This window comes from Sardina pilchardus, chromosome 7 (assembly GCF_963854185.1).
Source record: "Sardina pilchardus chromosome 7, fSarPil1.1, whole genome shotgun sequence".
In the NCBI taxonomy this organism is placed as follows: domain Eukaryota; kingdom Metazoa; phylum Chordata; class Actinopteri; order Clupeiformes; family Clupeidae; genus Sardina; species Sardina pilchardus.
In genome coordinates this window covers 31,496,884-31,518,661 of record NC_085000.1, presented here as the reverse complement: position 1 = coordinate 31,518,661, position 21,778 = coordinate 31,496,884, and the positions used below count along the sequence as shown (strand labels likewise).

Sequence of the window (21,778 nt, the reverse complement as noted above, 5' to 3'; positions counted from 1 at the left end):
CTCAACTGGAAGAACAGGGTACTAATGATGCAAATGCCGTAGGTAGAGTGTGGTCGACAGACTGTTATCTACACTATACTAGCCTAATGTATAAATTGCATGAAAAAAAAGAAAACTCAATATCAGGAATACATGTAGTGTACAATGAATGTATTGATTAGTAATATTGATAATAATAATAATAATATAGTAATACATATTTAGTGATTATATGTGGAGCGCATGTTGCTGTCCACGTTTGAACTGTCCTGATGTGGCTAATACAAAACGATGTTTTATTTATTTATCTATCTATGTATTTGCATGTAAGATTTAAATAAAGTGAAAACCTGACTAATATCCTGACAGAAAAAAAAAACCCTGGCTTAACATGGCTTGACAACACCATACCTGGAAGCTTGGACATACTGACATAACCAAGTCAAAAGTGTTTTAAGCATGCTTGCCACATCTATGACTAAAGACACTGGCTATCAAGACAGCTGGTGTCCAATGATAGTGTCATGTACATATTCACACAGCACTAGATTTGTGCGTGACATAACATCCACCAGATCTGCCTCCTCAGAGGATGAATGAACTAATACTTACAGCATTATCACAGGATACTGACTTGACTCACACCACCTCATGATGCACTGGGGCATGACGTAGTTATGAGACTGTTATGACACAGAGCTTTAGGACGTGTGACTGGGTAACTCCAAAAACGCTTCTGATGAATTCAGGTTAATTGTGCTTACCAGTACCGAGAGCTGCACATCCAATATCTATTGTCATCATCTATATCTATTAACATCAAGTCTATTGAGACGTGTTTTCTAGATGCTCTAAGAGTATCTCTCCACCTGATTCACATTTGAGAATTGAAATTCCCTTATTACTTTTTTTTTTAAAGAGCAGCAATACATACTATTTGGGATTAATATGCTATGGAACACTTTGAAAATAGTAAGCTCCTGTTTTCACAGGTGATTTATGAAGTTCAATGTTCAATCATAACTGCACAAAGTGGGATTTCATCTCTGGCAAACAATGCAGAAGATTGCAACCACAGCGTTGAAACGATGGTTACACCATAGTGTGATATGGTGTCCTGGACCTCACTTCAATAAGATGTTGCAAAGTGAAATTGGCCTTTTGGGATTTGCTTTTGGGGCATTTGAATCAAATATGCCCAATCAAGAAGACCACTAATGGGTGGATCAGTACACAGACAACACTTAAGCCAGCTGTAACAACATATTTTGACTATTTCAGACCATTGTCACATTTCAAGAACCAGACAGAACTTTGAACTGCATGCCTTCAGTGTATAAATGGCCAGCCATATGGACAGTTAGGGTTTAAAGGTATCACTCTGGTGTAGAGGTGCCATGTAGGATAGGACAGATGTGACCTAGATCCTCACACACAGACTTCAGCCAGAGCAACTCAGCAGGTGACAGGTACAACTCTCATAGCCAATAGGAGGAAGAGTAATCTCAACACTAACCAATGGCAAGGTTTCATAAGGATAGGCTACTGTCTACAAACGACACCGAATTATGGGATTCTGGTAGCCTATCTTTTATACAATTTTAACAATGAGGAGAATGAAAAACACTACTGTAGGCAATCACTTGTCTGTTTAATAGGCTAATAATAAGAAGTAGGCTACCATAATTATTTGGGGCTTTCAAATATTGCATGGTACCAAGCATCGTAATAGCAGTCTAATTATTCCCCAGGTTATCTCAAATGAACTGAAGATAGGTTAATATAATACGCATAGCCTAATAAAGAACTCATCTCTAATAAACTACTTTTATGTCTGCTTTTTATGTAAACTCAATACAAATAGAAACTAGGCCTCTGCTACAGTGCTATAACGCAGTGATTCAACTTATACCTCTCTATTTCAAAGCTAACATCTGACTAGGCACAAAACCCAATCTTACCTTTAGTAGCCATTTCAGTTCAGCACCACGCCGCTGTCATAAAAGTTTCTTCGTTGTTTAATTTTGCCGGTTTCCGACAGTTGGCAACGTAGAGCGCACCATGCACAAGGTGTCTGTCTTGCACCTTTACAGTAAAATGTTCAGGTAAAGTTGTCCAGTATTAGATCTTCGAAGGAATAACGTCCCTTTTAGCTTCATTCACATTGCAAATCTGAGGCTATGCACAAACATGCTACAAAGGCTGTAGCACTCTAAATAATGCCAAGTCTGCATCACACTGAACTTACAGTAAGTAGGCTAAATGTGTGAATATCGGTCTACTCTGTGTCCCCGGCTGCCTATTCCTTGTTGTAAGCTTTGCATCTGGGATTAGTGCGATTGAGCCGGTTAAAAGGGATGACCATCTTGAAACCTCTTTAAGTAAGGGTGGCGAAAGGACGCCCAGAACTCCTGGTCGGTGATTTGAAACAAAAACACAGGTAGGCTACCTATGGCACCATGGAGGGTGACTTTACAGATGCAACTGCAGTAGGCTAAAACAAAAAAAACAATGTTTTTGAATATTCAAAAATAAATGCGATTGTACCTTGCGCCCCTATGCGGTGATAAATGAAATATGCGTTTATTTACAAGTGCCTTAAATGCCAACAAACAGGAATGGCCACTTCTGCAATAATACATCTCCTTCGACATCTTAAAATAAAGTCTAGGCTTGAGTTCTAGAGAAAATGTATGGGAAAACAATGTTAACATGAGGCACATGAAACAAATATGAAGGTACTCATGGCGTATATTTATAATGCATGCTTGCTGTGCGAAATGGAGTTTCATCTCAATACATTTCAAAACACTGGACAGTAAACTGAAGGCCACATAAAATACAGATCAAATATAACATGATGACATAAACAGGTAAAAACAACAACAAAGCGGACATTAGAGTCTCTGGCTCGCCACGCAGTGCAAACCACCAAATGCAAATTCCTGAATTTATATAAGTGGTAAACATCCTTCATTGAAATCCAACGTTAAACAAAAATGGCATATTGTTGCATGTACTGCAAATAATCTTCTTTACATCATTGTGACAAAAATTCCCCCATCCTGCACACCCAATTGAACCATCAAGCCACACATACACATACTCTAATCATAAATAAAGTATGGACATTTGTCTAGTTACTTTGGAGGCTGTTGAAACAACTTTATAAAATTAACACCCGCATTTACAATCACTCCATATGGTTCATATAAATTAAGACACTTCAGGCTACAGTCATGGGACTCCTTAATATAATATCATTAATTTAGTGTAATTAGTTTGTTTATGGCATTATGAGTCACTGTTAAATAATAAATTACTGAAAATGAAAGGCATTTGAGGCCTCCGATTGGCTGCCTTTTAACAGATTCCATGGCTAACCACCACGTGTTATCCTTCTTGGTCCTGGAGTGCATTGTTAAGCTAGCTATGCTGCCATGGCGTATGCCTTGGAGTTGTTCGAGTGTGCGAATGTTCTGTCCAAAAAAAAAAAAAAAAAGCAAAACTGTTTAATATACTTCATGTTGGTCAATACAAACATCACTGAATGCTTATGTAAGCAATAAACTCAACCACATCTCAATCTCTCAATCTCTCTCTCTCTCTCACACACACTCTCTCTCTCTCTCTCTCTCTCTCACACACACACACACACACACTATCTTATACACATTTCCACAAACATGCTCTCTTTCTTATTGTTCCGTGGCTCCCAACCCACTGCCCTGTTCCCACTGAGAGGAGTCTGTTCCCAAACAACACCATTCCACCCATGAAAGGCCTTCCTCTCCACTTCCCCTAAGCTAGCTGCTTACAAAGACAAAAAAAATGCTTCCGCACAAATCACAGAAGTCACAAAGGTCTAACGTCTGCACAGCGGTGACAACTGGACCATCACCAGGTCAGTGGTTAGACGTCATTCAATGATAGCGGACAGGATTTGCACTTCTGTCAGCTTCTGTCCAGGCTGATATTTTTCATGAGGCATGTGCTACGTTTCTCAAACTGAAATCACACTCTTCTCCTGCCCCCATTTTGATACATAGGCTAGTTACCCAATTACCCACTTTAGTATATATCTTTGTGACTTCCAAGAGTTATGTTTATTAAATGAACTGCGCAGAAGGATGTTTATGTGTGTGCGTGTGTGTGTGTGTGTGTGTGTGCCTTAAGAGCCAGCCTCCTGCTCCAGTCCTAGAGCCTCCAGAACCAGGCCCATTGGGGTTCTCTTCAGTCCGATGCTCTCCAGCTTATTCTCCAGCTTGTTTTTCAGGTTACGCATCCGTGTGGAGGCATGGATCAGAATTACTGGGGGGAAAAACATCAGAGAAAGATACTCATTCGTTACTCAAGTACACTCAACACTACGAAGACATCATAATCATGTGACAACAGGATGCTTCAGCAAAAAGCCCTGAGAGGCCATGGTTCCAGTGATTTCAGAACAGCTAAGAGAAGTAGAGAAAGGAGGCAGCTTTCTTACTCTCAAATGTATGTGAGGACATACTTACCTGAGCCTGAACACATAGGATTTCCCATGTGTTACATGATACAAACCCAGATGACAAAACCCACCTTGTGAGCTGAGAAACTAATCTGAAAAGAGAGAGACGAAGATGTAAGGGAGATATGTACCCAATATAGGGAAGGCGATGCCGAACAGGAACACAGCCACACCACCGATCACGGACAGCAGGAGGTAGCTGGAGCCCAGGATGGCCACTAGGGAGAGCGAGGGGTGATTCCGGCGGAAACGCCTGACCGTAGCCTTGTTCTCCGCCGCCCAGACAAAACCCAGGAACAGCAGAGTCACCACCGTGGCCCCCAAGCACAGCTGGAATGGCTCGAAATACCTGAGCTCAGAAGAGAGAGAGGGGAGTTAGGGAATGGTGGATAAGACTTGGAGGAGATACTGTGGAAAGGGAGTGAACTGAATTTGTGGGTGTGTATTTAGAGGTAGGCTACTGGCACTGGCAGATCTAGAAATGGGTGGTCTGGATGTAGGCCTGTAAACACTGAAAATGATCTGCTCCATACATGGGTGATGGGTCATAGTGTAACCTACAGTCAGAGCGGCGCTCTGGTGACGTATGTTTTGAGTTTTTAGAGGTGTGTGCGGTGTCCTACTCTAAACGGTGTTCACAGTTTTTGAGGGTGTGCATTAAGGTGTCGTGTAATATGGTGAGAAAAAGCAAGAAGCCTATCCATTAGCCTACTGTTATATCGTTCTTTTTAGCAATCAATGTTCAGCTGTCAAATTCCTTTCTCTCATTCACCAAACTCATCGTTAGAGTTTTTGAGATCTATTCCCCTAGTGGCCTAGGCTACATACATCTTAAAATTGTTACAATCATATTCTGCATCCGACTAGGCTAGATGTAATGTAACATTAGAGCGAAACACAATATTGCCTGCGTTGCTTCGCAATGTGTTTGCCTTGCATGGGAATTTATGTCCTACCCTTCCATTTTCTTCTGGTAGTTTCGATAATGTGACCATTGGACACGAATCAACAAAACAGGCATACATATTTTACAGTTATGAGCTACATATTCCATTGACCAATGTCATGTTCAGCTGCAGAGTCGAGCTACAATAGTAGGCTATCCCATTGCCAAAGTATCCATGCAAATGAATTAGTCATGGTAAGAACTCATTTGGTTAGCTAACGGCTAGTAGACCTATTGCTTTCACTTCCAATATAAAACTGCTCTACATCTAATATAACATAATATCTAAGAAGTGAAACCGTACGGTCTCCACGTAACATTATCCTGGCACGATAACTCACACAGCGCGCTAGCTAAATATTGGACTGCCACCGCGTCATGTCTTACCCGATAAGGACAAGGAACCCCAGAAAGGAGACAAAATAATTAGTCTGGTAGTACAGCAAGTTGTTGATTATCCGGTTATTCCATCGCTCCAAATTACGAACATCTGGGAAGGAGAAGCGAGCAGAGCTCCTGACAAAGTCGTCCAGGGTTCGTAAAGGCGGAGGCTGCACGTCCATTTTCGAAGGAATGGTGAAAAACTTCAACAACCACAATGCATCACATGACAACTCTCCACGCTGTTTACTGTTAAAGGGACCCACATCCATCTACGGTCAGCTGAGCGGGACACAGAGAATTTCATTCAGGACGTTTGACACACTTTTAGTCAAAACATATTTTCTAAGGTGCCACCTATTCAGGAGGGAAAAAATACTGTACTGCAAAAACAACACAGATGTCAACAATAAAATACTTTATTGACTCATTACAAACATATTCTCATTTAAATTTTCCTTCAATAAATAATCAGTAAAACTATTCATGTATCCTCATAAATACAATGTAATTAATGTTCCTTTCTCCCATAACTAATCAGATTTGGTCAATATGAGCAACATCGATGAGTCATGGAGAACAGGAAAAGTGCTTTTTCGGGAAACTAACTGTCTCACTGTGCAAAATAAGCCTAATTCAGATTTGTGGTAAGAGAAAACTAATAAGTAGATTTGAGAGCAATGTTTCGGGAAACAAATCAGAGGTGGTGTGACACAGAAGTAGTGGGGTGAATTGCCAAACACAGATAATGATCACAAACAATGTGTATTGCAGACAAGACATTGTGAACTGGCCATAAAGCAATTGTTGTCTTTTAAGAAAATATTCAAAGGATGTAATACAGTCCCAATCGAGTTTACCCAACACTGAAAAGGGAAAGAAATATCCAAAGATTACCCAACAACCACACTAAAAAGGAGTTCTCAACCTTACACAGTGAATGGCTGCACGGTAATGCAAATATGGTGTCTAAGCTGTAAATATAACTTTGGTCTGACTCAAAGGATTGTTGATATGTCAATATGCTATTTAAACAGAAACATTGACAATGCAATACTGAAGAGGCACCATTGTTTATGAGCTGGCTGGCTAACACTGTGAGATCACAGGATAGTTCCGGTAAACCATGGTCATACAATGCATACGTCCCTCTATCAGTATGCAGAAAAGAGGTCATGTATGGGATTCCCCTTGTTATATGTCAAAGCCATTAGATACAGTACATGGGATTTTTCAAACACATACTAGGAAGTGGCTTTTGACTAAACAGATTTCATCTAAAAGTTACTAACAACATCTTCAACCTCACAGTACACTTACGCTTTCCACGCAGAGTGTAAACGTGTGAAGTTGCCCTGGCCTGAAGGGGGTGTGTGCTTAATCACACCTCAACGTTACTTTAGAATGAAGAATTTTAAGGGTTGAGGAAATACAATACAGATCAAATTTTTGGTATTGGGTATTAAGAGTCCGAGCATAAAAGTGCAGATATCACCTGAAAGCCCACCATCTTGGCCAGAACCAACGCTATTAACAAGCATTTGCAATTTGCCCCTGAGTGATAAGAACTACATTGAAAACTAGTCCAGATTGAAGGAGAGCATGATGTAAGTTCCTCCAAAGCTCTCAGGGATGGCATTGCCAATCGAGTGGAAGATCTACGAGTCTAACAACCCCCTTTCTTAACTCTCTCTCTCGGCCAGTAGTCAGCCAACACAACAGCTTCCAACCGGCTTCAGTGATACTGTCCATAACCACGACCATCTTGTTCTTGACCCCCATCTTTTGGTGGAAGCTGGCTTGGGTCATCCATTAAAGGATTCGCTAAAGGTGCAGAGAGACAGAGGGCAAAATAGTCATTAAGACATCAAGGCCAAAGTTCACACTGTTAAATATGAGGGGCTGAAAGTGGGCTAAGAACATCAGGCTGTTCTTATGTCTCTGATATTAAAAATCCTAACAAGTTAAAAACCGTTGATGATTAGATGCATTAGCACAATCTCCAAAGACATCGCACACACAATCTCCAATAAGCATTTCAGGACCATGGCCAGTTACCAACAGAAATACTTTAATGATATTGGTATCCTTTGGCTTTGATACTTAAAAAAAGCTTTTAAAGAGATTTTATCACTTATTAGCTTACTAAACAATCATCCTCATGGGTGAAGAAGGGAAATCTTGTTTAGACATCACAGACACTGTATATTCATTATTCGCATGCGTCTACACGAACACCTGTGATATTGAATCTGAATCTCTTACTTACGGTTCTGAAACTGCTGTGCTGTGTATCTGGTGAGCAGGATGCCGAATCCTTCAATAAGGGCCAGTAGGATGCCTCCCATCATTGCTGAGCCAACCATGGCCAGGGGACCACCTGGTGAGGAGTCATTCAGATTATTACCATGAGCATGACAGAGAATTTACTGAAATCCAACTAAACTAGGCAACAGGAATTCCTTACAAAACAACATGAATGTCTTACTATCTTTTCATGTATGCAGTTTTGCTTTCAAAAAGTAATTCCCTTATACTGATAGTTTTTTGGGTGTTGAACGTGTGTATATTTTCCTGTCTACGCGCAAAGCTGTTATCTCCTTTTAAGACATTAAGATGTATTCCAGTATGTGCTAACTTTGTATAACTATGAACATAAGTTCATTAGTTCTATCGCATCATATCATATGTCACCAACTCTCCTCAGCATAAGGAGCCATACATCCAGATCACCCAGCCTATTTCTAACCATAAAAAAGCTCCATGTTAAACTTTGCGACATGGCAAACGCTAAGGCTGAATCCTTCCCTCTTCTCATCTCCTTTCCCACTTGCATGCATGATCATGATGCATCCACTCTCCCATCGTCCCTCTGCCTATTTTTAACAATCTTCCAGACAGACATGTGTTCGGTCGAACTGGGCTACTTGTCAAGTTATGCTGCCACGCAAGCGCAGTGGAAAAGAAAACTCACAATCCACTGTTAAAAGTACAACTATTGTAATTTTGCGCACAATGCACAATGTTTCATATTTCTCGTCTGTCAATTGAAATCCACACCGGCAAGTGGCATGAGCAACCTGAACATTTCAGCTTCAAATGAACACAGGGTCACCGGCTGATTCTAATCTTTCCGTTTCAGGAGCTCAAATACGATGCAGCTATGGGGACGTGAGGGCGATGTGTAATAAAAAAAAAGTTTCAGATTCAGAGGAATCAGCAACAATGTGATGAGATGCCCAGACATAGTTCACTCACTGCGAGCAGCCAGAATGGCCCCAGTCATAGCGCCGCTGGTGATGGAGTTCCAGGGGTCCTCTTTCCCACGCACATGTGCCAGGCTACAGTCTATGGTGGAGAACAGACCACCCCACATAGCAAAGCTACCTGTGGAAGGTTTCATAATTTACCTCAGGGCTAAGCTAACATACTACATCAGAGCATTTCATGGTCTAGCAGACAAAATGCAGAAGACAACATAGAAGAGAACATAGTCCTATGTTTTTGTAGTAGGTTTTTTTTTTACTTTCAATTGGGTTTCCCCATCTGTGTCAAGCTTAAATGTTTCACAATGTCACAGTTGTTTCCCTCCTGGTATGAGAAGACACATTGCGCTTCAAACTGAGTTATAAAACAACAACAACAACAAAACAAAGAACTTGCATCCATCCTGGGAAGTCACAAAGTGATGTGTTAACAAAAAATGTGTGCCTGGAAGGAGCGTCTGAGTACACACCTCCAATCTGGGGGGCTCTCACTCTGACAGCATTTGCACTCCCTCTCAGTCTATGGCGAACACCCTGGACAAAGAGAGATTACCAGTAAACCATTTGATTGGCTGTAAGGCAGAGATGATCTTTTGTATTTGGTATGTTAAAAGAACGTACCGCTGGAGCATTCCTGAACCCTTTGACAGACTGGAAAACACCACCACCGATGGCGCCCATCGTGAAGGCCCCCCCACAGTCATCTACTATCCTCCAGGGACTGAGTAGGAGAAGAATGAGAAAATACAAACATTGATATATAGCTACTGATTTAATATGCAACAGTCAGTTTCTTGTGCAAACCTTGCAGATGTATGCGCATGTGACTGGCAGCTATTCTCCTGAACAAAGAAACAGTGTTGACAGGGCTCTCGCTTGACATCCAGCTGATATACAAGTGTCAGTGCTGTTATCAGATTAACATAAGCGGCCCCGTTAAGTCTTGATGTTGTGCAATAGCTGCTAGCACAACAGCTGTCTAATTATTACGCAAAAGTTGATACAACAACGGAGTAAAAGAAGAGACGAAGATAACTGCCTAGACATAATGATGTAGGCGGAACGTCACTTGCTGACTGACAGTTTAAAGTTAGGTTTAAAGGTGGTAGCAAGTTTTAACACTCAGCAAACAAAGCTAGCTAAGAGCTAGCCTATAAAGAATCTGTTCAGCTAACTAGGCCTAAAGCTGAGGTGATGACAGAAACTACACCTTTACAAATAACAGCACATACAGGCCAGAACCTGTTCAACGACAGTAACACCACTGTCCAAACTAAAATTTAAAGGTTGTACTTCACCAAGGTTCACGGGCATATTCCTCCATGTTTTTGTTGTCGTCAGGTGTGTGACGCAATTTTACCGCGACAGAATTCTTCCTCTGGTATTTTATCGTTGAGTGCCGAGTGCCGCCGTCATATGCAATTTCTGCACTGATCTGGTATTCTTTATAGATCAGTGAATTTCTGCCACCTACTGGGTAGGGGACACACAGGGGGTGGGTAAGTGGTGGCCGCTACCTGTAAGCTTGGGTTATTGTCTTCTTTATTGATGCATAAAATAATAATAATAAAAAAAAACACTGGTTTGGAGATGCCGTTTCAAAATAATTTTCTTTCTCAATGCATTGCTTTAAATAGATAGATATACTTTATTCATCCCCAAGGGGAAATTACAGTGTTTCAGCAGCAATACTTACACATTCAACACATATAAACATACATACAGAAAATTATTTGAAATGTTATCCCTTTCCCTCTTCCCAGATGGGAGTCATTATAAAGTGCTATTGCAGTGGGTAAAAGTGTCTTTCTGTATCCACGTCTTTCTTACAGCCTAGTTGGCGTAGCCTCCAACTGAAATACTTTTTTGTTTTACCAGTACATTGTGTAGTGGATGTGAGGTATTGTCCAATATATTTAAAAGTTTATGCAGCATCCTTCTCTCCACCACCAACACCAAGGGCTCTTGGGCTGACCCCAACACAAAGCCAGACGTCCTTATGATCTTATTCAGTTTGTTCGGGTCCCTGACTAATGCCACCTCCCCAACAGATGGCAGAAAAGAACATTGCACTTGCAACAACACACTGATGAAACATTCTCCTCAGGAAAGGGTCTGCTTTGCTCTTGCTTGTATACAGCCTCAGTGTATTAGACGTGCAACACAAAAGTCTTTGAAAACTATAAACATAACTGCCTAGGTTATGATGGTAGAAATGTAGAAATGTGTGCATACAAATCCACACAAACCAGGGATTTGTGCAAATTGTGAAACAAACTTTTATTTTTTTTCTTTCGGTGGATTCAAACTTGCAGTAAAAAATCATAAAATTCAGCCTCTCCATCACTCCAAATCAACACTGCTAGCAAAGACAAAAAGCCTGTTAATTTCCACATATAGTGATCCCAGCTCAGGAGAAGATCTGGTGCAGGACAGATAATCTAAAACTAACAATCACATATACACCACACTTTAAAAATAATATCAAAGTGTCAGTTGAAGGGTGCAAATAGTCAGTGAGATCGCATCCAAATGGTGGACGTGAAACAGGAACAGCTGATGAGACACTTTGGGGGATAACACAGGCAGATGCTACCATATATATCCGGTTGAGTGACAGTCCATTTTTATAGATAATTTTTACTTTAGGATATAACATTTTAAACATTAACCCTTACACATTCTGTTACAGCATATTGTTTTTCTCTTTCATTTTAACCACTCTGTAAACATTAACTATTGATGTTGGTTAACAGTTGATAAACAATTAAGGCTATGGCGTTTGGCAAGGACATTCCTTAGCTCAACCAAGGTGTCAGCATTCTCACATGCAACCACTGTGCCCATGTAGGGAAATATGCTACCGTGGTGTGCATGACAAATATACGCACCGTCTGCTACAGGCCCACCACTGAACATGTGATAAATGCTGTTAGCAAAAGGCCCAGGAGTCAAAAGTCAAGGTCAAAGTCAAAGTCATCCGTATCCCAGAACAGCGAGTCCAGAAAACCATAGTAATAATTGCTGTCGTCGTCATCGTCATCGGTGTCATACTGGGCTCCCACCAATGTAAGGGCAAGTATGTAGTCCATAAATGGAAGTCGAAAGCTATCCTCAAAGTCCTCTGCAGTTGGCCGTGGCTGTTGAGAAGATGTACAGATTAGACCGCTTTTACAACACAGTCTTTACTACACTCGCTAAATGTATAGATTGGGGACAAATCTATTTAGGTCTTTGACCCATATATTGAGACAACTAAACAATAGTGAATGATGAATGATGCCAAGCACCATGTAAAGAGGATTGTCCACTCATTATTTTAACAAACAAACATTTGAATAAAGAGGCAGACACTAGTAGCTATGAAGTCTAGCATGCCCACCTCACCTGTATGAGAAAGTCAGTGTGGGAACGGCCTTCTTGCAACACAGGTTACCACAGGACCGTTTACAAATGTAGGCAACATCTTACCGTGCGTCTCCGTGGGCGACCAGGGGGACCTTCATGCCGATAGATGCACTCTGACTGAAAGGGACAGCAGCCATCTCTCGAATAGAACCTGCATTTTAATTTACTGAAAACAAATTATAAAGTCATTACAGTTTGCACTTCCCTTACACTTTTTTTGCACCAAAACAGCAAATGGCAACACAAATCCAGTCAGAGTGAAGATATACAAATCATATCCAACCTGCTTCTTTCCTTGAAGGACGCAATGAGAGCTTCTTTGGGTTTGCCGTTTTCAACCCAATATCTGTTCGGAATATAGTAAGGAGACTTCACTCTGCACTGAGGACAGGCCCTGCAAAACAACATTACCCATAAGTGAAGTATCAAAAAATTAAACTATCAAAAATTCTATAATTATCCACTTTCAAATCTCAAATGGCCAGTACCTAAATTCAGGCGCAGTGCCTGAGAATTTAAAAACTTGCCATTTCATGAAAATAAGGTAAGTAAATTAGAGATTAACTTGATCAGTAGTCTACTTGTGATCATGGGGGTGGGTAATTAGTAGTATTGTTAGTAATAGTAGTGGTGATTGTTGCAGCAGGAGCAACAGAAGTTACTCCTTGAATTCACTCTGAGATGAGGATGGCAGTTGTGTGGGTGGGAGGGATTCTTCCTTCCTAAACCCCAAGATACTATACTTTGCTCACATCTGTTGCACCTACTCACTTTATGACCTCTTCCTGGAATTCTTTTGTCTTCCGCCAGGTGACTATGCACTCAATGCAGAAAGCATGGCTGCAGTTGGGGAGGATTCCAAAGCGCCGGCTCTGGGCGTCCCTCTTCTCGTACACCCTGTCCATGCAGATGCCACACACCACCTCTTTGCTCTGCTCGTACGCAGAGGACTCCTCGGGCCGGCGGGGGGCGAAGGCTGCGGCGCCAGCATGGAGCGCACTGTCTGAAGGTCCCTGTCAATCAAAAAAATATAAATAACACTGCTCAATGTCATCCCAACTAACCCTCCGGTTTTATAGTTGGCCTTGCTCTGATTTGTCTAATTATGTAGCCATACTAACACACCTGTGCGTCTCCACTGGCTGCAGACACAGCCTGGTCCTGTGGCGGGCTATCTGTCAAGCTTGCTACAGAATTGCTGTGATCTGCAAACAAAGGCATCAGATGAACCACACAAACAGATGACCTTATGCAGCACATTAGAGGCAAGAAGGTAGAGTGAATATACTTCAATCTATGAGCCACATTTCTTTCCTTTTTTTGAAGTTGACACCATTTCCAGAGGGCCGCAGAAGTAATCATGAACAGTTCAGTCCTCCTGTGTTCATAGTGTTTGCTTCCGATTCAAACACATTTCCAACAACTGAAGAATACACAATTCTAATCCAATACCCTTTGCCAAGTTGTCATACACACAGTCGTTGCCCTTTGAATGGGGAACTGAAGTGGATCACACCAAGCTATTCACTAGGCTGGGTGAACTCTGCCTGACCTGCCGGCGAATGTGGATTTCGGTAGCTCAGGCTGGTAACCTGCACATCCATCTCCCCTGCTTCCTGTTCACAACCTTTGGTAATCTCTGCTTCATACAGTACCTTGACCATTATGTGGGGGTGCCGTCTCCGAATATCCATCCTCCTCTTCTGCAATTCTTGTGGTTAGACGTTCAAAGCTTCTCTCTAAAGTGTTGGTTGTGACCAGAGGTTCAGAGCCTCTTCTGCCTTGGCCAGAGGGTCTGTGTGAACCGACTACAAACGGCTCTGAACCACGTCTTGTGGGGATCCTGCGCTCGCCTCTGGCTGGAGACAGGATGGCAGGAGCTGAACCTCGCCGGTTCTCTGAAGCGTCAAGGGGAGGGACATGGACATACCTTCAAACAAAGTTTAGGGACAGGGTTTAGAAGACATCAGACACCTGCTGCACCTCACATACGCCCATGCCTTGCCAAACGGTTAGCATCTAAAACTCTCACCTGCAGTGATCTCCAAACCAACACTGGCCTTTTTGGAAGTACCAGCATACACCAGTTGGGCAGTCATGCAGATAGTGACAGTTCTGACCATATCGACATGATCCATTCATAAAATGCCTGGAAGTGTCGTTAGCAAAGCAACAGGTTAAGGTTCATCTTAGTGACGACTGAAACAAAAGTGCACAACATACCATATAGACAAGAAGATGGAGTTCAAATCCAATTATGCACTGACTTTGAAGCATACAGTGTCACACCATAGTATAAAATATGCAGTCATTATGTAACACTAACGTTAACAGATAACGTTAGCGACAAACATGTAACGTAATCAAGAGTGGAACAGAACTTGTTCATCAGAAGGTCTGAAATAGGTCTGAAACCGAGGCAACGGGAAGTTACCAGACGTTAACGGTGTTAGCTGTCTGGCTAATGTTGTTGTTTTGAGAAAGGGGAAGTAGCTATGTAACGTTACTTCAGGTTAGCGGACAGTTTCGAAATGTGTACAGATAGGCTATCAGACACTACTGAATCGTCATAACATTTTCACGTTTGGATCAACAACATCTGTGCTGAACACAATCAACTTAATTTAGCTAGCTAACTGGAGCTAGCTAAGGAGGAGGTCGGAAATCTGTTGACCAAACTTTGTCATAAAGTTGAATAACTGCCGTGAAGTTTTTATTTCGAAACGTAATACCTGCAGATTTCTGGTCTAACGTTAAAAGTCCGCTTTTTGTGGTGTCGGTAAGGCATCCTATGACGATCCATCTCAGCCTGCAGAGATTGTAAGCGCTGCTAAGCAAAAGCTCAACGTTAACGTACACTACCAAAGTGTTTGAAAGTGGACTAAGTGACGTCACATTCCAAGTCTACCCAAAGACATCGCTAGGCGCTAGTTTGTGTGCAAATGTGCTCCACAGCGACTGCAATTATTATTGACAGGAAAACGCGTGCTAGGAAATTAATTCAATTAAGTCCATTCAAAGGCAAATGCCCATCTAGAAAGCTTTATTAACCTATTAATGTAAAATTGTTGACGGGGCCTATACGACGCCCTAATGATAGGCCTACTTTATCTAAGTAAATTCATTTTGTGATGAGCGCTTAACCACCAGTAGATAGTTGAAAAAAAGGGCTAAAGTAGTAAACTACTAAATAGGTTTTGTTACCGACAATAACCACCAACGCCGACAGAACTGCCATTTCCTCCCTCTCCTTCCATTCCACACCCAGTCTTTTCTCTGACATTGGACCAACGCTCAATTGCTTAGCTTTATAAAGTGTGGCCAGAAAATCATGTGGATTTCTCATTACAACCATTACAAGAAGGACCAATCATTGTTTTCTGAAGCTGAACTGGGCCACGCCCCCGAATTGCACCTAGGCTTTGAGCCTAATTCTGTAGGCCCCATAGACATACAACCTATTATGTTGTCCAGTTGTGTAAAATGAACTAAAAAACACTCCTTACAGAAAATACCAGTAATAGTGATACGTTTGTGCCAAACAGTCTGTTAGTTAGTTGACTAGATCAAGTTGCAAAAACATGCATGCTGAAAGCTGTTCTTACAATGAACAGAAACTGTTCAATCAAAGCAGGAGCCACCCCTGTAACATTTTTTGTAGCTTGTATCTCTTTATGCCAATGACCAATTGATAATACTCGGCTTTTGTCTAATTCCCTGGCATAGTGAGGTCAGGCAAGGCCAAATTCAGCCATCCGAAATTTCTGTCAAATTAGCGTCCCACTGTTCAGAGCTCCATAGCCTACAGTTAAGTCTGGATGCCAAACTGATTCCCATATAAGCAATCATAAGTATATCGTTAATGTATCAAAAGCAACAGCCGATGTGATATTTCCATAGTCAATAGAAAGATAACAAAAGTAGGCCTAATACTTTGTTTCTCTTGAGGTAAATTCAGTGTCACAACAGTATGTTCAGTTTACTCAAAAAAAAGAGTTGCAGAGTCTGATGAGTCAGATTGAGTCTGATGGCTCCTGGGAAGATCACCCTGCCATGCTAATTTGCTCAAGAAGCTTGTTGTTCAGTGGATGAGATAGTAATAGAGATGCCTTGCTTTGGGTGAGATGTTAAACGGAGGTCTTGACTTAATTTGGTCATTAAAGATCCCATAGCACTTACAGGGTTCCCTGGATAAATTCCCAAACCTAATCACAACCCCCAATATTAGGCCTACTCCTTCATCCAGCTTTGCTCTTTAATTAATTTTGTGTTAAACAGGCCTACCTTATGCATAACTAAATTAAGAAATATATGCATGTCAAATCAGCCATGTAGATCATACTGCACGAGCAATCCAATATACTGAAGTGAAGAGAAAGATATTGAAGCAAATATTGAATGACCTGGCCAGAGCAGCTGACTGGCTGTGTGACGTCATCACTATGCGTCTCAGCCGTGAAGAGCCTGTTCTCTAAAGCTAACTACAGCAAATCGACGGTCTAAGGTACAGTCTTTGAATCTGTTTTGTACTTCTAGGTAATACTGTATGAAAATATACTGATTGCGGGTTTACTCATGTATTTACTACGTTAACGTTATTACAATAGCATTTGGTATTCGCGGTGCATAGAGCTCAATTATGTTCCTAGTAACATCAACTAATGTGAGGGTAGTTAGCATAGCCAGAGCCCATTTAGGCATAGCATACCTTCATTGAAATGCTGTCTTAGAATTCATCATCATCTGCAGCTATTTAACGTGCCATGGTTATGACAAACGACTTTTTAAATAGCGTCATATATATGTATATGATTTTATTTATACGTTCATGTACCTTCATGTTTCCCCCCTCAAATTTGGGTATTTGAACGTCCGCAATGTATTGATTTGTATAGCCTATCTTATAACTTTATTTTGATGGGCCCTAGGATGCCTCTCCCACCGGCTTTACTAGCCCGTCTTGCAAAGAGAGGGATCTTGAAACAATCAGAGCATGGTAAGTTATTTACCCCTTTCACCATCAATGTATTAAATGTACATTATTGCTGCTAAAAATGAAAATAAGTACGATTCTCCATGATCAGGATTCTCTTAACATACAATTATAACACACAGGCCTATTCATGAACTGTAGAATGTAATCGTTCATCTGTTTGTATTTTCTCCAAATCAGATGCTGAGGAGGAGATCATCGCTGAGGATTATGATGACAACGATGTAGACTATGAGGCCACCAGAATAGAGAATTTACCCACTAACTGGTACAAAGTGTTTGACCCTGATTGGTAAGCTGTTGTCCCATGTCATCAACTTTCTTATTTTAAGTATGATAAGTGATATATTGTTAATGTTCAAGCATTCCTTGTAAATGTAATCGTCCAGTGCTATTTTTATGTCGCCAGTGGTCTGCCATACTACTGGAATGTGGAAACAGAGCTAGTGTCCTGGCTTTCTCCAAATGAGCCAGGGGCTCTTATGACCAAAGCTGTAAAGAAGCAGAGAGGTGAGATCTGTTGCTGGTGATCCAGCTGACAAAGTTGATAGTTTAGCACATAACTAAGTGGGATGAGTCAAAGACTCATATAGACAGATTTGAAAATGCACACGTTTTAAAATTAACTGGAAGAGTGTTAATGTTTTGTTAATGTTTTCTGATCCTCAGTGGATGTTGGAGACGGTAAAGTTGAGAAACACATCGAGAAGGTTGACAGGGAGCGGGAGCGAGACTGGGATCGGGAGAGAGACCGAGAAAGAGAACGCGAGAGAGAGCGGGAACGAGATCGAGACCGAGAAAGAGAGGATAGAGGAGACCGAGACCGCGACAGGCGGCTGCAGCGGAGAGAAGATGCCGCACCATACAACAAACCAAAACGAGGTAACACACACACACACACACACACACACAGACAGACACAGAGATGAGTGTATCCAAATTAAATATCTGTGTAAACTAGCTTGCTAGGAAGAGGTGAATTCTTGACCGAAGCTATTTCTCACTTGCAGGGGGGAGAGACCGCAAACCTGAGGAGATGGATCCTATGGATCCTAGCGCCTACTCAGACGCTCCAAGGTAATACATGTACCAGGCCCAAGGATTCTTTACTGTCATTTCACTCCAATAGAACACATCTGCATTAAACACTGGACTAAATATTACATAGTCTAGATTTTGCTGATGTTCAATACGCTATTTTGGCCTGTTGATGATGGCAACACATAGGGCCTACACATCTTTGTTATTTCATTGAAGAATATTAGAATTAAGTTATTGCCCTACTTGTTGTATAAAGATACAATATTTTTCCTATGATTCTAAATGTATTCTTTAAGAAGTGTCAAGATTTCTCGATTCTTACTTCATCAAGTGTCCTTGAGGAGGTATTGGCCAGGCATTTTGATTGTATTACATTACATTAGTCATTTACAAAGTACATTATATTGTACAATGGACCCATGTGCACACATTTGTCACATGTATCTCAACAAATTTCACTTAAAATCACCACACACAGCAATCTAAAATTACAAGAAGATCTCATCGTTTGGTCCAGTTGCCTTTCATGGTTTGAGCACTGACTGCCATATTGACCTTCTCTAGATGTATGTTCACGGCAAATCTTCAGTGTGACTTAACGAATCCACATAATAACGAGTCTTTCCTCCCAGGGGCACGTGGTCCACTGGCCTGCCCAAGCGTAACGAGGCGAAGACGGGTGCGGACACCACTGCAGCGGGACCCCTCTTCCAGCAGCGGCCGTATCCGAGTCCCGGAGCCGTTTTGCGGGCCAACGCCGAGCTCACCAAACGTGATGACCCCGACGACTCTGATTGACCTCATAGAGACGGATACGCTCAGAGAGAGAGAGAGAGAGAGTCAGAGTCAGCAGCCTGGACATCATCATCACCTGTTCTCAACATTTCCTCTGCATCAGGTCCTCTTGATCTACTGTGAAGCCTAAACAAAGAGCTACAAATGTCCCCGTCGATATGCATGTGTGAATGCACAGTATGCCAAGCTGCAAGCAACGACTTCATACGGGATACGGGCATTAATTAGGTCCTTTGGAGCTCATGTTGTAATTTGAAGTGTACCGCCTCAGCTTATGTGTGGCAAAGTAAGGACAAACTCCTTAGCCTCATTCCGTCGCCGTAGCTGTTCTAATTCGGAATGTGATGGGAGGGAAAGTTTTGATAATTCAATCACTTCCACCCTCGCGTTGAGATAATTCATGCATATCAATTCAATGCAAATTACACGGATAATATGTATGTTGCCGTATCTGTGGCATATGGTGCGAGGTCGCAGCCTATTTCTATCCTGCTCTGTTCTGGCGTTCTTTTCTGTGAGTCTGGGACTGCTGCTCTAGGCTGAGCATCTGTGCCGTAGAGAGCAGCTTGTCCTCTGCTGGCTTGAAGGTCTTTTGTTTTGCTTGTGTCAGCTCGCAAGGCCAGTGCAGCGCTCCTGATTGAATTAACTATGCTGTTCAGGTCACCTGCTTTTCTCCTCTCTCCTGTGGGTGGTCTGGGGCTTTTTGTACATACATGTTCACTTTTCTATTAAAAAGAAAGAAGGTTGGATTTTTTCATGTTGTGTAAACTATATTTTTTCCCCCTGTAATAATTCAGAAGTGGATGTTGAGAGGCAGGATATTAGAAAGAAAGACATTTTTTTGGAGAAATAAAATGAAATGTTTTCTTTGAAAAAAAAAATCTTACATCTGCCATGCTTGTTATGGGATTTTGGGCTTATCTGTGGTTTCTCCTGGGATTAATGAAATGTTGGTTCAAGGGAAATGCAAAAACATGTGACACATTTGTACATCATGATGGTCCACTATAGGCTATTCTAAAAAAATCTTTGCATGCAGCTTATATACTGGTAGATATTGATTTATTGTTTTGTAAGACAACACAGCCCTCTCTCCACAATAAGTTTTTTTCAAATTATTATTATTGGAAATGGCAAATGGTTGTTCAGCTGCAACATCAGCAGTATACATTGTGTCTATATGTCTGGGATGGGTGTGGTCTTCCATGTCTTTGTAAAATAGCACAAAGTACAGACACTGATGTAAAAATGTCAGAAAAGACTCACAACACTCCAACTATGCGATAGTAGACACAGTTACATCAACCACCGTAACCTGTGTAGTTTCGACCCACTGTAATGAAAGACCTGCACTACAGTGCTGCGATGTGCCATCACATCCCACCACAAGAGGCTCTCACGGTCACACACATCAGAATGTTCCCACCCCAGTGGTCAGACAGAGGTGCATTTATACTAGACAGGGTTCTTATGCAGTATGGAAACCTGGAGGAGAATGGAATTAGATTTTTTTTTTTTTTAATTTCCAGGCCTGGATAAGTATTGAGAAATGAAACAAGGGTATGGAGGTAATACTTGTGTTTACAGATTGCATCTACACTACTAGTCACTTCATTCGGATAATAAACCACAACTACTGTTGTGTAGCTTAACTGTCAGTTCACACTGTCAACATAAAATTGTATGGAGCTCCCACAAGGGAGCAAACAAAAAATGTTGAAGGTGATTTCTGAGGCCCCTGCCAGCATTGAACTAGTCTCTATAGGCTATGCCGTATCTACGAAGAACTAAAAATGTGAGTGCACCTTCCAACACTTCCTGAATGAAAATTGTGCAGTGTCTCATGCGTTAACTATTGTGTGTGGTCAACTGATGGACAGATGTTTGTGCAAAGGAGGATCTTTGTCATAGTAGAATTTTCAGAAGCAAGTAGATTTTGCCTTAATAAAACAAATGCTTCAGGTAGACTTAATCATAATTTAAGTTAGGGGCCCTTTTTTTGTATCTTTGAGGTCAGTTCCTGACATTGCAGTAACAACATTTCCTTTTGACATAAAGGAGTCTATGGGCTCCGCTCGGTGACAATATAACACTGTAGTTGTATTTATTCATTGAGAACTTGACGACAGCTGCATTGAGGGAGTGCCCGTACAAACTGCCAGGTGGCTCATTGAAAAATGACCTGAATAAATGGATGAATATAGTGTCAATTTTTAATTCACGTCAGCTGTCCATGCGTTTGTTTTCACCAAGTTATTCCAAACCAGAAGTGGCCGCAATGTTGAGAATATTGTCAGAAAAATCTACCAAGACGTTTGGACATTTGAGTATGGAAAAAGTATGGAATTTTGAAATGGAAAATGTGTAGGAATCCTGACCAAAACCGGTTTGTCTTTATACTTTATACTTTTGTCATGGGGCACAAATTCAGATTCAGGTGAAAAAGAAGATCTCGTAAAAAA

At 41.4% G+C, this 21,778-nt stretch overlaps 5 protein-coding genes across 6 annotated transcripts in view; 1 reads left to right on the top strand and 4 right to left on the bottom strand.

The window, feature by feature from the left end:
- Positions 1-406, bottom strand: part of cacna1fa (calcium channel, voltage-dependent, L type, alpha 1F subunit a) — a 31,446-nt gene extending 31,040 nt beyond the window's left edge. Inside the window, exon 1 of the mRNA XM_062542053.1 lies at positions 391-406. Within this exon, the coding sequence (XP_062398037.1) occupies positions 391-406 (16 nt within the window). The remainder of the gene's footprint in view (positions 1-390) is intronic.
- Positions 407-2,538: 2,132 nt separating this feature from the next.
- On the bottom strand, positions 2,539-6,017 carry praf2 (PRA1 domain family, member 2). Its single transcript, XM_062541808.1, has 3 exons — positions 5,820-6,017; positions 4,618-4,835; positions 2,539-4,290 (listed from the first exon to the last, which is right to left on the bottom strand). Exons 1-3 carry the CDS (start codon positions 5,993-5,995, stop codon positions 4,151-4,153), a joined length of 534 nt encoding a protein of 177 aa, XP_062397792.1. The 5' UTR covers positions 5,996-6,017; the 3' UTR covers positions 2,539-4,150.
- Positions 6,018-6,216: 199 nt separating this feature from the next.
- Positions 6,217-10,476, bottom strand: timm17b (translocase of inner mitochondrial membrane 17 homolog B (yeast)). Its single transcript, XM_062541807.1, has 6 exons — positions 10,378-10,476; positions 9,701-9,800; positions 9,550-9,613; positions 9,072-9,200; positions 8,083-8,193; positions 6,217-7,637 (listed from the first exon to the last, which is right to left on the bottom strand). The coding sequence occupies exons 1-6, from the start codon at positions 10,401-10,403 to the stop codon at positions 7,549-7,551; spliced, it is 519 nt and encodes a 172-aa protein (XP_062397791.1). The 5' UTR covers positions 10,404-10,476; the 3' UTR covers positions 6,217-7,548.
- An 858-nt stretch (positions 10,477-11,334) lies between these two features.
- On the bottom strand, positions 11,335-15,816 carry mkrn4 (makorin, ring finger protein, 4). Of its 2 annotated transcripts, none has more exons than XM_062541805.1 (8): positions 15,692-15,816; positions 14,520-14,636; positions 14,143-14,417; positions 13,613-13,692; positions 13,259-13,500; positions 12,771-12,881; positions 12,551-12,653; positions 11,335-12,219 (listed from the first exon to the last, which is right to left on the bottom strand). In XM_062541805.1, exons 1-8 carry the CDS (start codon positions 15,742-15,744, stop codon positions 12,031-12,033), a joined length of 1,170 nt encoding a protein of 389 aa, XP_062397789.1. In that variant the 5' UTR covers positions 15,745-15,816; the 3' UTR covers positions 11,335-12,030. The 2 variants fall into 2 exon arrangements, with proteins under 2 accessions (XP_062397789.1, XP_062397788.1); XM_062541804.1 differs by lacking the exon at positions 15,692-15,816 and adding an exon at positions 15,220-15,358.
- A 1,087-nt stretch (positions 15,817-16,903) lies between these two features.
- Positions 16,904-20,070, top strand: pqbp1 (polyglutamine binding protein 1). Its single transcript, XM_062541803.1, has 7 exons — positions 16,904-16,991; positions 17,416-17,483; positions 17,661-17,772; positions 17,890-17,990; positions 18,150-18,362; positions 18,491-18,557; positions 19,154-20,070. The coding sequence occupies exons 2-7, from the start codon at positions 17,417-17,419 to the stop codon at positions 19,317-19,319; spliced, it is 726 nt and encodes a 241-aa protein (XP_062397787.1). The 5' UTR covers positions 16,904-16,991; position 17,416; the 3' UTR covers positions 19,320-20,070.
- Positions 20,071-21,778: the final 1,708 nt, after the last annotated feature.